At 38.8% G+C, this 15,932-nt stretch overlaps 1 protein-coding gene across 3 annotated transcripts in view; it reads left to right on the top strand.

Annotated features, from left to right (window-relative positions):
- The window catches only part of LOC150086820 (uncharacterized), a 109,258-nt gene that overhangs the window by 56,966 nt on the left and 36,360 nt on the right, over positions 1-15,932 (top strand). For 2 of the 3 annotated variants that reach the window (XM_090371594.1, XM_090371592.1), the window contains exon 2: positions 12,877-13,028. In XM_090371594.1, the coding sequence (XP_090227720.1) occupies positions 12,920-13,028 (109 nt within the window). In that variant the 5' untranslated portion in view covers positions 12,877-12,919. The remainder of the gene's footprint in view (positions 1-12,876; positions 13,029-15,932) is intronic. The other variant, XM_090371593.1, reaches the window with a different exon arrangement.

Below are 15,932 nucleotides of genomic sequence, written 5' to 3' on the forward strand. Positions count from 1 at the left end.
ATTATAACTTTGATATAGTTAATTCTAATACCTCAAAGGCAATAAATGAGGAAGAAAAAAGGTTGGTGTAGTGAGTTCGAAGTTAGACAGTAAATGAATGTTGACTGGCTGCGGCACGTGTTCGGACTGGTTTAGAAGAGACGGGGGGGGGGGGGAATACAGAAGCCAATTCATAAGAAAAGCGCTAATGGAAGTATCTATAGAAAAAGCAGAAACAGAACATCAATGAGACAAAGACTGCAGAGACTTTGTAAGAGATGGGTCAAGCTTATACAGCATCAGTCAAAAAAAAAGAGTTTTATACGTAATTGCATTCCCTAGATCGTATATTACACAGGGCTTTCTTGAAAGGTCTCGTCAAAATTTAGGAGCATGTTCTACTGAGCACAGGGATGAAAAAAAGTTCATGTGTACATAGATGTAAAAACTCTTCCCTTCCGAATTATAACAATTTTTAGAGTGAAGATAAGTATTAATTTTCACTCTAAAAATTGCATAAAAACCCTCTAGATGTGCACGGTAAAGTTCTTTGTGAATGGTTGGCCCGACAGCAAGTTCTTAACACCTAAAGAATTATACAGAGTGATATGGTAGTTTTATTTTATTTTATTAATTCACATACTCGTATATACAAAGGTGTCCCAGTTATAGTGAGACCAGAACAATATGTGGTCAAGCCCAATACAGCAGTATCAAACATCAACAACACAAAAATTAAAATATACATATGTTTATATATTGTGAAGAAGGTCATAGTATTACAATCATATTACGATATATACCTAGACGAATCTATGGAAAACGCGTAGTATATACCAGAAGTAAAATATATATGTCTTATCGTTGCATACCCACAATTCGAGTGACTTCGTCTGGGGTAAACCACCCAAATTGAAAGCAAAACAGTGATAAGAGGTTCTCTGTTTCTCAGAAACCCCGCATCACAAACAGAAGGTAGTGGAAATAAAGTACAGAAAATTTCTGAATAAAAATATGAATAAAATAAAAGAATACTTTTACAGAATAAAGAAATTACTTTTAGTAAAACGACCAAAGCCTAAAACGCTAATTAAATTCAGTAACTTAAAACGGGGACCGGAACAACCATGATCGGTGCAGTAATGTATGGCAATTACTTAATCTCTGCGATTAAGTAATTACAATAAATTTTAATTACTTAATCAATAAAGCAATTAAAATAATTGTTTCTGCGTAGTTCGTCTGCAAGGGATGTGGAACTTTATGAGTGGGAGGAGATCAGAGAGGTGACTATATTATCAACACTATTACGCGGTGGTTCTTCTTTGCAAGACATAACGCGATATCTCTTTATATAATATTCGTAAGACCTTTAAAACCAAATCTTTCCATTTAGTTTAAACATTTTGATAACCTCTCGTTTGACCTTCTCTATTAATAATAGCAAGAGATTTGTAAAGGAAAGAAGAGCTATAAAAGGCAGAATGTCTCTTCAACAAGCCTAACGCTTCAAAGCTTCTATGAATTATGTTTTTAATTTAGGCAGAGAAATTAATGTCTAATGTGAAGAGTGCTCCAAGGTCTTTATAAGAATTAACTTTAATTGTAAAGTGATACTGGGGATCCGAGAAAGACATCGCGTAGTGTTAATAGAAAAGTTATTAAGAGCCCAAGAGTAACAGAGGCCTAAAGAAGCTTCCAGAGGCTGATGTTGATGAACTAAATTATTTACTAAATTATTATTTACTATAAAATTTAAAATCATCGGCATAGGTAAAAAATTACGTCAGCGTTCTTGAAGGGATGGGTTAGTTAGTAATGGGCTAATGATTGATGATTAATCATTTTTGGGATTAAGGGATTAATTAAGGGACTAATTAAGGGATTAATGGGTAATAGGTCGTAGGGATTAATGAGTAATGGGCCTAAATAGGAACCTGGGAACAACGCTGTCCAAGTGCCATTGATGAAGACTTGATGCTGCGACAGTCCAGGTAATTACGGATTCATTGTAATATAGATCTCTAGAGGAAACCATAAAATAAGTTCCAAGCCGAATGCAAGCGATGTCTATGTAAAATAGATGTCGAGTATAGAGCTGCGTCAAGCTCCATTGAAACGAATTTTCAAAACAAACGTTCAAAGATTAAATATCAGAGAGCCACAGACCAAAATCTCTGTCGCGAAGTTCGACAGCTTGCGACAAACAATACGATCGAAAATTTTAGCACGTGAGCTTAATATATTGACAGGGTAATAATTATGAGTCTTCAAGATAGTCAGTGTAGTTAGAAGTTAATGCAATATAGTTAGAAGTTAAAAAGCTTCGGAATATTACACTGAGGTACTGCGTATACTGATTTCGTCAATTGTTTGGAGAGATCTGGGTTTGATTCTCCCAGATTCTCCGATTAGAGAATTTTTAAAGGTTTAAATTTTATAGATTTATTTAATCTTTGACAAAAGTAAAGTTATTACTGGGGAAAATGCAATTCCCAGTGAACCTCTTTATATCAGTATAATTTATTGTACTTAATAGACAAACGTCAAAAATTCTATAAATACATTTCTATACAGGCTCTGCAACGAAGCCTCCATAGAGTTTAGAGAAAAAACGTATATATATATATACAAATTTTTGTATATATATATAATCTTTATAGTGTACAAAAGGATGTATACAATGTACCTTTCACAGCAGGAATGCCAGGGGCTTCATATTGGCTGGTGGACAAAGGCCTTGAGGACGGGGCCCACATCGAATGGGTTCATCCCCCAGGGCTAACAATATAATAAGTTTCATAAAGATATTATACAGTATTTTTGATATTATATACAATATTATTCAGACATACTTTTTAAATTTATTATACTGCCACATTACTGTACAGTTTTCCTGGTTGAGTTTAGGCCATCAAAGATCTGTCTGCGGTATTTGCGATCCTTGGCAAATTTGTAGAGATCGCCGTTGATTGCGTGGACTGTGATAAACATCTGCATGGGGAGAAAACGGTCGCTAAAGACTAGTCTATTAGGGTTGGCTATAAGTGTTGGAGCTGACCTCAGTCCGGGTTGAGGGGTTCTCCAGCTCCAAAGTTCCCATATGTTTGGCTCCGAGATTATTCCAGTGGTCATTTTGGTAGTTAGGGTGAGGCGTCTTTCCATTATAAGATTTGGCAGTCGGGCAAAGTTTAGTGCGGTTGCCATCGCAGTTATTCTTTGCTGGGGTGGACGATGATGTTTATGTGTGATCTAACGAAGGAGCCAGTATTCAGAGGAGTACATGCGCTTGATATTCGTGGGGGCTGCAGATGCCCATATTTCTGAGGCGTATAACACGACGGAGTACACAGAGGCGTATACGTACAGCCGAGTCACATCCAAATCCTTAACGTGGAGTAGCTGTTGTTTGGTAGTCTAGCGCATTTTGCAGAATTTTGTTATGAGCATGTCAATGTGGGGGTTGAAGGTCAGTTTGCAATCGAAGACAACTCCCAAGTCTGTATGTATATTTACCACTGGAAGGAGAATGCCATCTAGAGAAGTTTGAACTTCAGTGAGTTGGTGCTTCAAAGAAAAGACAATTTGGGCTGATTTTGCAGGATTAATAAGCAGTCCAAATTGATGGAGATAGGATTCCAAGTCGTGTAACTTTCGATTGATCTTTTCATTGATGTTTGAGATCTGTTCGCCGGGGTTAATCTGGGCGTGTAGTTTAATATCGTCAGCATAGCAGATTATATCTTCTCTTTGTTGCACAAACGGAATAATGACTGCAGTAAATAATGCTCTGGAGAGGACTCCGCCTTGGAGAACTCCCGCAGTGATTTTTCTTGAGATTATATCTTGATCCGCTGTAAGAAGAATGATTCTGTGAGAAAGCAGGGTTGTGATAAACCACTTTTATATGGAAGTAATTTTCTATAGGAGGTGAACGAGCGAGGGAATGCTGATTGAGTCGAAGGCAGCTTCCAGGTCGACGTACGTGACGACAAGTTCTGCTTTAGCTTCTAGTGAACTGAGAATGGTGTTGGTTATCGATGTTAAATTGATGACTGTGGATCTTCCGGGAATGGCATAGTGAATTTGTGGGGGTTTGTGAGGCATGATTTGATTGGTGATGGTTTAAAGTAATTCCTTCTCCATAAGTTTCAAGAGGCTGGAGCGAGACATTGACCTGAACTGCTTAATGAGGGATGCAGATTGGCATTTAGGATGCGGTTTCACAGCATATCTGTTCCAGAGATGGGGAAAGAAGTGCTGCGTTAAGACACGGTTAAAAATGAGAGTAGTGGATCGATGATAAACGTGCTGAGACACTTGATCATGAATTGTGGTATAAGGTCGGGGCCTGCGGTTGCGATGGGTGGCAATCCATTTATAGCAGTTATAAGCTGCTTCCTGGTATGGCGCATTATAGCCTTAGTTGCTAATGCGCCAATAAAACCCAACCAACCAATCAACCAACCAGCTTCCTGGTAATGCGAACGGTGGCGAGCATATCGGTTGGGACGTTGTTGACAGGTAAGTTGCCTGGATACGTCGGGGCCACATTGTTCGAGAACTGTGCAATGTGATCCATCCACAGTTCAAGGTCCAGTATTTTAGGAATTCCTGTGTGCTGAGAGTCATAAAATGGTTTGCCTTTTCGTAGGGTTGCTTTTAGATGTTTTTTAATTGCAGATGATTTCTGGCAGTTGAACACTGCCCTTGCTCTGGAGAAGGCAATCCGATCTTGTACAGCGACTGACTCTTTCCATCTCTTATGCAGATTTTGTTTTTCTTGAAAGGTTTTGTTCAATGCCGGTGTCCATCAAGCTCTTGAACGGGGAGTGATGCAGACAACCTTTGTCGCTCCGTAACTGGCAATGGTTCGGATCCACCTGGTCATGAGGTCCACAGCCAGCTGGAGATCGCAATTATTGAGAGCTTCCCAAGGGATAGAGGATGCGGCTTCCAGACATCGTGGTGGATCAATGAATTTGGGGGCTAAAAACTCCATAAAATAAACATACAACATAGTATATTATATAAAGTGGAATTAGTACCATGGCCAACCAACATGCATGGAAAAAAAAATAACAGCACCACAGCTTAATTAAGAATGACTAACTGAAACCAGAGTAAAAAATCCGTCAGAAATTCAGGTGTATGACAGGACCAGAACACCTGACTTTAAGAAATGGGCACAGACTGACTTAGCCACTATACTTGAGAAGATGGCCAAGAAAATAATAACTTAAAACGCTAAAATAAAATCCAAAATTATTAATTAGCAGATTAACGGCGCCTCCGTAGCGAGGTGGGAAGGAGCAGCAGTGCGTAGCACACGCTTCTTGATTAGACTGGGGTTCGAGCCCGTCACCACCAAATACAGAGGATGCGGAAAGGTCAGGGAATGACCACCGCATATCCAGGAGCAATATGGCATTAGTTGCTAATGCTCCTAAAAACCAAATAACAAACAAACAAACAGTAGATTAACGGGAGATAAAGCCAATTCAGATATAAGAAGTAATAGCTACAACATATTAAAATACCCTAATTTTTTACTTTATATATTATACAGTATTTAAATATATTTTAAATTATACACACTCAGCAATAACTGAATTGTGACCACCCCATTCGAAAATAGACTATGCCGCATAGCTTGCAGTATAAAGGCCGAATAGCTCTGTACCACTGAGCAGTGGTAATTTGAATCTGGTCGTGCAAGTCAAAGTGAAAGAGTAGCAGTTATGGGAAGTAGTAAAGATCTCAAAGAGTTTCATAAGGGCATGGAGTTTCATAAGCACATGCGTAATGTGCTTTCATATCGGAAACGGCACGTCTTGTCGGTTGCGCTGCGGTTAAGGTGTACAAAGAATGGTGTCGAACAGGTTAAACCACCTCCCGCCAACAACACTCTAAAGGATTACGCAAGACGGATGTTGTAGTGAGCGAAGGGTGCAGCGTGTTGTACGGGCTCAACGGCAGGTCACTGTGTGACAGATGACATCGCAATACAATATGGGGAATGCAAGAACAATATCCCAAATGACGATGCGCCACACACTAAGACGTATGAGGGGTTCCACAGCAGACGACCCAATAGACTTTATCTCCTCGCCATTGGTCATCGTCGATGGTCAGTCATGGTCAGGTCTACCGGCAGCACTTAGGAGACCATGTGCACCGTGCCATGTAGCATTTTTTTTCCCGGACAGACAGGGGATCTTCCAAGACGATAATGCGCCGTGTCATGAGGCCCACATTGTGCACGAGTAGTTCGAGGACACAGTGAAGATATCACCGATCTTCATTGGCCTCTAAACTGGCCTGACCGTAATCTAATTGGACATCTGTGGGATGTTTTGGAACGGGAAATGAGGCGTATGGACATGCAACCGTCATTTATTCCGACACTGTAGAAAGCCTTGCAGGCAGCATGGCTGCAGATTCCCAAGAACGTCTTCAGACACAAGTGGAGTTAATGCCTAGGCGAATAGCAGCTGTCATCCATGCGAACGGTGGCCCAACATAGTATTATGTGGTTATATCCAGTGATCACTCAGAGTAAATATTTTAAAAATTTTAGTTAGCCCTCAATATGTCTCAATTATGAAAAGTCATCTTAAAACGATTAATTTCAGAATCTGTGGAAGTCAACAAAAACGTTGTAAAAATGTACAGTCCCAGTTAACTTATGCAATACTTATTTCCATAAATTGCTCGCTCATGAAATGCTGAATGTGTGAAAGGGTCATTTGGCAATGGAGGATTTTTCTCGTGAAGAGAGTTTCTCATCCCACGAAAATGTAAACCAATCTAAGGAACGCTATAGATGCTATTGGGGGGGAAAGAAAAGAAACCATACTCTACAAAAGCATTACATTGTAAAGAGAATATTTACTCTGTCATGGTGGCCAGAGACCTAGCTTAGGAAGAGAATCTATGGTTCCAAGACGCCATTACATCAGGAAAACAGATATCGAAACAATGTTCTCATGGCATAATCATGACTCCCATTATGTGTTTATATAGAAAATACAAATCGAACGAGCCACTGAAACAGAAACTTCTTGACGGAGCACGCTAGGGGATGTTTAATAGGCGTTATTCGGCGATGCTGAGATAGAAAGAAAGAATACGCTATATTCGCCTTGCTTACTTCAATGTGGGGGGGTTGACGAGGGGAGAAAGACGATGCATACCGGAATCTTCGTCTACAAAGAGAACAACACAGCGTTTTCGCTTATCAAATCGCTCAAAGAAAATGATCTAACTTGCGAGATTCTAGCCCGCTGAACATCTGAAGGTTGCCAAGGAAACTGTAGAGGCAGAGAACATCCCAAAAGGAGAAATCCGAATTTGAATGTCAATAAATGGTTTCGATAAAGGAAAACGAAAGAAATGTACGCCACTTGAAGAAACGTGTCTCGCTTTCTTACGGTATGCAAATATGGACAACAACGGAGGAAATGCGTCGTAAAAGTCTGCGGTAGTTTTATCCCTTCGAAAGTCCGCGCCCGGCCCTAAACAATGGCAGGTCGAACTATTGTTAGGATGGAAGGCGCAGTAAATGTGATCGCACGTGGAAGCACCGCGCTATCGTAAAGGAGACCTCTCATTTTTGTACGGTGATTCCATTATTCCGACTTGTTTTAAGTCTTTCGATTCGCAGCGACTTCGTACAAGAATATCAGTTGTTCGCTGCCACGCAAAAAATAAGCTCGCTCTTTTATTCGGCTCACCTCAATTATTCAAACACGAACTGCCCATTTGTAATTGGATATCAGCGAAGCACATACTTCTCATCACAGAGAAGACACAACTGCAGTTAATTACAATAAGGACTAATTATAGCGAGGCCTAATTATAAATTAAGATAATTACACCGACATTTAGATCTTTCAGAGCTACAGTTCGCGTGTTTTAAGTTTCGGGCGGACTTGAATTTCAAACTAGATACAAACACGCCATTTGTTTACACGCCAAAGACCAAAAACCGAAGATTAAATGAAAACTAATTTGCTTTGAAGTTAAGACCTTTCCTAAACAAGCTAATCGCGAGGTCAAAAGGGAACTGAGCGGCTGAAGACTGATAAAAGAAAGACAGAAATAAATATATCCGTGGGTCATTAATGACATGTTTCGCTGCTACTACATGTAGCGCCGCTGTGTTCGCTAAAAAGTCAACGAATGTACCGTGCTAGTAAATGTAACTGTAATGCGACTCGACTTTTCTAATGGTAAATGATGAAGCGGAACCTTTATAAGGATGGAACTTTAAAGCAACGACAAATCCACGGATGAAGTGTAGCTCTTTGACTATGGCTCCCGCAAAGACCGTAATCTCCATAGACAATTAGAAATAGCAAATGGTGCAGATTTGTTTCTTGCCAGAGAGGCATTTTTAATAGGGCAACCAACCCGGAGCACCATAGTCTGAATAGCGCGGATACTAATGATTTATACTGAGAGAAGTGCCTTTCAGTTTTAGTCCTGGTCTGAACTTTGGCAATGAAGTCAACAACACGGTTATTCTTTGGGAACACTAAAAAAAAAAACAAACAAAGAGTGTTCACAACGCTTCGGACCTCTGGTTGAGTATCTGCCCTTGTAAATTACACAATTAGACAATTAGTAACAGCGATTGGTCAACCCCATGATTTCAATTACAAAGTATCACTTCATAAGCGGCGAATACCAAACACGACCTTTTCTCTTCTGCCTCCTTACTGGTGGTAGTATCAAATTAAGAAACTGTTACTCCCATCTATACAAATACCTTTTTACATTTATTCGGCTTGACTTGCTTGAGATACTAAGTAATCTTTCAATGCTGTTCACACTTCGGTCTGTTTATATTTCTTAAACAGCAGCTGAACAAAACTGTAATGTGCACAATTAATGATGAAAATACCTTAGACAACCTAAGAGTTTTCGCCCCGATACACCACCTATTTGTACCTTGATAATCTTTTGAAGGGGCTTAGAGGGGAACAAGAATTTTGTGTGTTGTTAGACATTCAGTCAGTCTAAAACACTGATGGATCCAATATCATTCTATTTCAGAAGATTTAGGTTGGCTTGCCTCCCTAAAATCCACTCATTCACACCTTCTGGATGGTAAGCCCTGTTACGTGACTTAGGTGGCAACGAACGTGTAGAGTGGTTCTCTTCAAGGCGCCTGGTCAGCATGAAGAGGAAAAGACCAAACCCTCCAGCACATGACAGCACGACGAAACAAATGGCCCTCAGTCCCAGCGACTTTCACTCCCTCTTTTACGGCAGCGAGAGGATCAGAGTGGAAGCAGAGGGTGCTAAGAATCCCTGAGTACGACCAGGCTGCCATGCACAGAAACTGAACTTCGCCTGTTACAATGTGAGATCGCTCATCGGTGGACAGGATATTAGAGCTGGAAAAGGAAGTAGAAAATGTGAATTGGAATATCATCGGTTTGGCTGAAACAAGAAGAAGAAATGAACCACTTATAAGTTTATCAAGTGGAAATCTGCTGAACACCAATAGAAACAGTGAAAGGAGCGAAGGTGGAGTTGGCTTTCTGCTCCATAAAGATATAAAAAACAACATTTTGGAATTCAAAGATACATCACCAAGGGCGTCAAGACTACTACCAAGGATTTCTGAGAGGTATAAGCTAAAGAATGATTTATGTACCAACATCGAGCCACGATGATGAATAGGTTGAAGAAATGTACACCGAAATTGAGAATCTTCTAGATGAGCAAAAAATCCACTACACTATCATTATGGGGGACAAATGAAAGAGATGAAAGACTTGTGGAATTTGCAGAATCTCGAGGAATGTCAGTAATGAACACTTTTTTCAAGAAAAAGATGAACAGAAAGTGGACATGGAAGAGTCCAAATGGATTAACAACTAATTAAATCGACTTCATCCTCACTAAAATAAGATATTTCGTGAATGACGTTACCGTCCTGAACAAGGTAAATGTTGGAAGTGATCACAGAATGGTAAGATGTACACTTGATATAGATGTAGGAAAGGAAAGGAAAAAACTGACTCAAGTAAATAATACAAAGGTCTTTGAAATAACAGAGGAGGAGAAAAAGCAGTATGTACTGGAACTTAAGAACAAGTTTGAGCTTCTGCAGACTGCTCAGGACCAAGATATCGACGAGGAATATTACAACTTTCTCAAAGTGATAAAGCCCAAGAAACCTATAGGGAAAAAAAAATCCAAAGAAAAAATTAGTCAAGAAATACTTGTCATGATGAACGGAAGACGACAAATGAAGAGCAAGATAAACACTGACAAGGAGAAAATTGAGTATACAGAGTTATACAAAGCCATTAGAAAGAGACTCAGAGAGGACATAAGAAGATTTAATACAAGAAAAGTAGGACAAGCATTAAGGGAAAACAAAGGATTTAAATCAGCAGCCATGAGCAGTAATACAGAAAGACAAATGATACTGAAACTGAAGAATAGCGATGGTGTACTTATAAACAGCAGAGAAGGCATAATTCAAATAGCAGAAGACTACTATAGAGAATTATACAAGGAGCGAGGGAATGATACCAGCAGTGGGGAAGATGGATCGCAAATTAATTACACTTACGACATACCCGATATCCTTCCTGATGAGGAAGAACATGCATTGAAGAAAACGAAGAATCAGAAAGCCCCGGGGAAGATGAAGTTACTGTAGAGTTGTTAAAATTGAGAGGAAGAGACATAACACAAAAACTAGCAAGGCTCTTCACAAAATGCATTAGAAAAGGTGTGACGCCTAAGCAGTGGAATAATGCTATCATAGTTTTGCTGCATAAGAAAGGAGCTTCATAGTCCCTTTTGATTTGAATTAATAAGAAAGGAGATAAATCAGAAATTGGAAATTATAGACCAATTAGCTTGTTATCCCACATCTCCAAGTTGTTCACAAGGGTCATTACTAACAGATTAGAAAGAATACTTGATGAGAATCAACCGAAAGAGCAAGCTGGCTTTAGGACAGGATTCTCAACTATGGATCACCTTCACGTAATGTCACAGCTAATGGAGAAGGCAAATGAATATGGTTAAAGAGGCCTATGCTTATTTTACTAAGCAAATGAATATAAAACACCATTATGCTTGGCATTTGTGGATTATGAAAAGGCATTTGACTCCATACAGCATACGGCAATGTTTTGGGCACCAACATCGAGTACTGGACCTGGTAAAAATGCCTCACTGGGGCAGAGCGCTTTTCCATGTAGGGACTAGGACCCAATTTCGACCCCTACACGTCTCTAGGGAAGCTTACCCTCCTACCCTTAACCCACCCACGGTACTAGCCTACTACTAATTTCTTTCATATAAACTGCAGCGAGCGGTGCAAACAGAACAACAGAAGATGCGCATTACCCAGCCGGTATCCGTTAATGATATCTTTTGGTCTCTGGAAACTCCCCCCCCCCATGTGTATTTCTTAAAAAATGCAACTTAGAGAAGCGAAATTGAAGTGTAAACAAGGTTCTTTTGTATCCCAATTTTTAATCTGTCTGTGGCACTATTTTAAGAGGATCTCCTAAAAAGCAGTAGAATGTGCATTATAAAACGAAGGTGGATAGTACGTTCCATGAAAAATATAAAATATCAAGAACGGTATCGTGATCAATAAATTCACCATTTACAGCACGGCATGCTAAAATTTGCATTTTCTGTCCTTGCTTTGCCATACCCCGAATTCTCCCAAAGAATTCACCGAATCGATCGTTGTAATCACCGAACTGTCACATATAGCGAAATGTTTTTCACAAAACTGTCGTGCACCAAATGGCCGCACACAGCGAACTGTATGAAATGTACCGAAGTGTCGTATTACGAATTGATGTAATCTAATACTTAATGGGTATTCATCTCAATCCCTCGATTGAGATGAATACCCATTAAGTATTAACATTCCAACAGTCAAGTTTTAAACAATTTTAACGGACATTTACAAATATGTAACGCAAGGGGGGGGAAAAGTTTCAGCCAAAACGTTACGAAGCGTTACGAGTGGAAGGGCAGTGGGTGTGAAAGTGCACGAATGTTACATAACAGGTTTTTCATAAAAAAAAAACATTATGACTTGAACTGGAACATTTAATGATGCAATAATAGAGAAGGGTTCAATTGAACATCTGTCATGAAGTGCTTTATGGATCTTCAAAAAGTTAAACTACAATCGTCCTTATTAGAATAAAGTTCAGCTAATTTAATGCCGTAACAGATTGGTCTATCCTTTAGAAGTCATGGGAAAAGAGAGGGGGGATGATATAAGTTGTTGTACTATAATTTTTGATTGTAGGTGGAACTTCATTACAAACGAAAAACTAATCAAGGATGATAAATTGATGGTCAGCAGAAAATCCACGTATTGCCATGAAAAAGAAAGTTACAGAGGGTGATTGAACAGACGAGTGGTCAGGGGCGAGGGTACATAAGAACACGTGCTTTGAGTGATCGGGATTCAAGCCTGTGACTGCCAAATACGTGTTGTTTCTTGTATTCTTTCGATTTTGTGAACTCCTCTGACCGCGTGAGTGGTCGTCCAGGAGTATAAACAGAAATTTTATTTTATAAAACATGCAGCAAAAACCATTCCCATTCCCCATGATACGTGAAAATGAAGATGTGTCCAAACGGTTGGATCGGCATCCTGAAAGCGCAAACAATGCACTTCTCGGGGAAAAAAAATAGAAATAAAAAAATACTGCAATAAAAACAGTTAGGTAAAGCAAATAAATCTTCAAGAAATGAGTGCAGATCCATTCATTTCTTAGGAATAAGGCAATGACCTATTAGTAGTGAGATTATTGTTATGAGCTTTAAATCAAAATGCGCTATATTCTAAATAAATACGATTATTTAATGTTTTTTCATGTTTTCCTTCAGAAGCTACTTCCCATCCAAATTCCAGCGACAACCTTTTCCCGCTATGACAACGGCACAGCATCCAATGTGGGTAGCCACAGCAGTTCTTCTGCTATTTCTCATATGTCCCGAGTTTGTACAGCCCGACCCTGGTCTTCTGTCAGGCGAAAACGGTAAGTAACCTTACTCAGAAGTTTTTATAATGTTGGGGGTGGGATGGCACTTATACACATGACTAGGCGAATATCGAAGCAAAAAAAGAGAGAGAATTACACAAGGTTTGATGGATTCATTTTCAAATATAGGAGTTAATGCTGCAAAACGATCAAAGTCCCCACATCAAAGGTTGTGATGTGGCACCAACCGATTATCATAAAATAAAATCACTAAGCTATCAGGAAGCTAACCATACGTTTCAATCGGGAAGTTGGAAATGATAACTCGATTGAGGTACTGGATTGACAGTAACCTGTTTGGAGATCTTTCGTGGCATGGAGGCCAAAGCTCTCCCCAGGATTCGAGTCCAATAGTTCTCAATTAAGCTTAAAAAGGACGGGCACACAACAGTGAGTGGAAACACGGAACAAAAGGGAGGGCTTATCTTTCTGCAAGCTTCGTGATTCAGTTGGTGTTACATTTAAGAATATTTATGCTCGTGTATCAAACTCCTACACCTTTATTAAGGATAATTAATTATACACTATGTAGTTAATTAAAATCCCAGTTACCCAACCTTACTCCAACATTTCCGTGTTTTTTTTTGAAGAGGGACTGCCATCCTATTTTCTGCTGGGAATTGTTTACAATTTTTTTTTCAACTGGAACCTTACTGATATGTGTCCACTCTGTCAGTCGGTGGAAATATAGTAAATGTAAATGTCTGTCCATTGTTGAAAGCCCATATCAGATAGAATATCTAACTACCTGACATAACAGTTTCGAGGAAATATATTCAGTTCAGATAAGATTAATTGCAAATAATCTTACTGAAGAACAGATAAGTTTTCTTTCTGGTCAACAACAAAATCCTGTTGACCAGAAAGAAAATTTTCAATATAAAACATTTCAAGTAGTAACGAATGGGCCTGGTGTACTGGGGTCCATGGTTGAGAGAACAAATATAGATACAAATATAGATACAAATATAATATATATATATATATATATATATATATATATATATATATATATATATATATATATATATATTTAAAACATTTCAACATTTCAATAAATTTTCAACATAAAACATTTTTTTCAGTATTGAAGGCTACGATACAAATGAAATAATTCTCTTTGTCTATTGTGAAGTTCTTGCAGGCGTCAACCATTCAGAAGGTTTATAAGATTTCGAAATGAATCGAGTAAATATACGAAAAATTAATAAATATTACGTACAATTAAAATTAAAACCGGGTATAACATAAAAATGAGAACATGATGAACCTATATATATATATATATATATATATATATATATAGTACATATAGGCATTCAAAACGCGAGTTTTGAATGCCTATATGTACTGAAATAATCTGTTTCAGTACTTTTAGTATTTTATGTACTGAAATAATCTGAAATTTGCTGAAATAATCTCAAGTTTACTGGAAATTATTTCGGCAAAAATATATTCATTATGTGAGACCTATCTATCCAAGACCATTTACATCGATTGAAGTTTGCCATAACTGCAGTTAGGGTTTCTTCAGAAATGGTCTCCACAGCAGTTGTGATTTCACCGTTCAACTGGACACACTGTCGTTCAGGAATTCTGATCGATCCAGCGAGTATGGTGGTCAAGACAATTGTTTCACAGATTTTCTATGGCTACGAATAATCGCTAGCACACAAACCGTGCTTGTGACCATAAAAATTAAAACAATCAGCACTCGGGGAGGATCCGATAATCCCTGCCCACCAAGAGAAAGAGCACAGAAAAATCTGATGGGCTTCTAGTATGAAAGAGATCTCAGTATTCAGACGAAGGCAGCTTACTAGTTTATATGTATTTTTTGTTTTTATTTCGATGTTATGTATTTATCAATTTTTAATTGTAACCGCATAATTTATTTTATTCATTTTAAGAAATCTTTTAAACCTCCTGTGGGATCGGTGACGTTTTACATTTTACAATTTATAAAAAAAAAAGTTCCGCTAACGCTAATACTGAGTTTAAACAGTAATTAAAGCGCACGTCCAAAAAAAAAAAAAAAACACAAAAAAAAACCTCAGGCCGTTAGCATCCCTATGCATAGAATGCAGGATTTAAATCTTTAAGAAATGGCAGTGTCACGTGGAGCATTCGCCAAAGAAACAAAGAACAGCGAACTTCCCACAGAGCGAAGGTAGACGAGGAACACCATCGTCACTCCGACACAGTGTGCACAGACTAATATGATTAGCCAAATTTTCTTCCTCTAAAAGCTTTCTGAAATGCTGGCTACCTCAAAGCACCGCTATTATCGAGCGATATTTTAAGATCCCGGCGAAGTGGTGGCGGCGCATTTGGTGTCAATTTTCGTCGTCGCTTCTTTTTTGCATCAGCGATTTCTTCCTTCATGGCGGACGATCCAGTAAGGAGTTATAAAGAATCAACCTCCTATTGACAAAACACCCACGATTATTAACAGTTCACGGAAAACGTGCCACACAAAATGAAGAAATCAAAAGTTGCTTTCAGGACTGATTGTAGAGATTCTTTCAGGTTCCTTGGAAAAGTAGGTCAAAGGATTCTCCCCCTCCCACCCCAACCAAAATCCATATTGCCTTAAAATATCTTTAATATTTATTACGCAGTACGTGCTGAACTCAAAATAAAACTGCATACACAGATAAAGAATATGGTATTCATCCCGTTGTTCTCTGAAACGTGCAGAGAGATTGAGATGGTAGCATTTTCTGGGCAATATTTTCACTGCAAATCTTGCCACTGTTAGAAATTTACTATTGTGCATCGTTATTATATTGGCACTGTACGCTTCCTACCGCTCAGAGGCGAGAAGTTTGGCGACCCATATTCATGACAGCTCCACACTTCACTCAAAGTGGGATATGAATTCAGCCGGTATATAAAATG

This window comes from Mastigoproctus giganteus, chromosome 4, assembly GCF_048544385.1.
Source record: "Mastigoproctus giganteus isolate SK-2022 chromosome 4, ASM4854438v1, whole genome shotgun sequence".
NCBI classification, from domain to species: Eukaryota; Metazoa; Arthropoda; class Arachnida; order Uropygi; family Thelyphonidae; genus Mastigoproctus; species Mastigoproctus giganteus.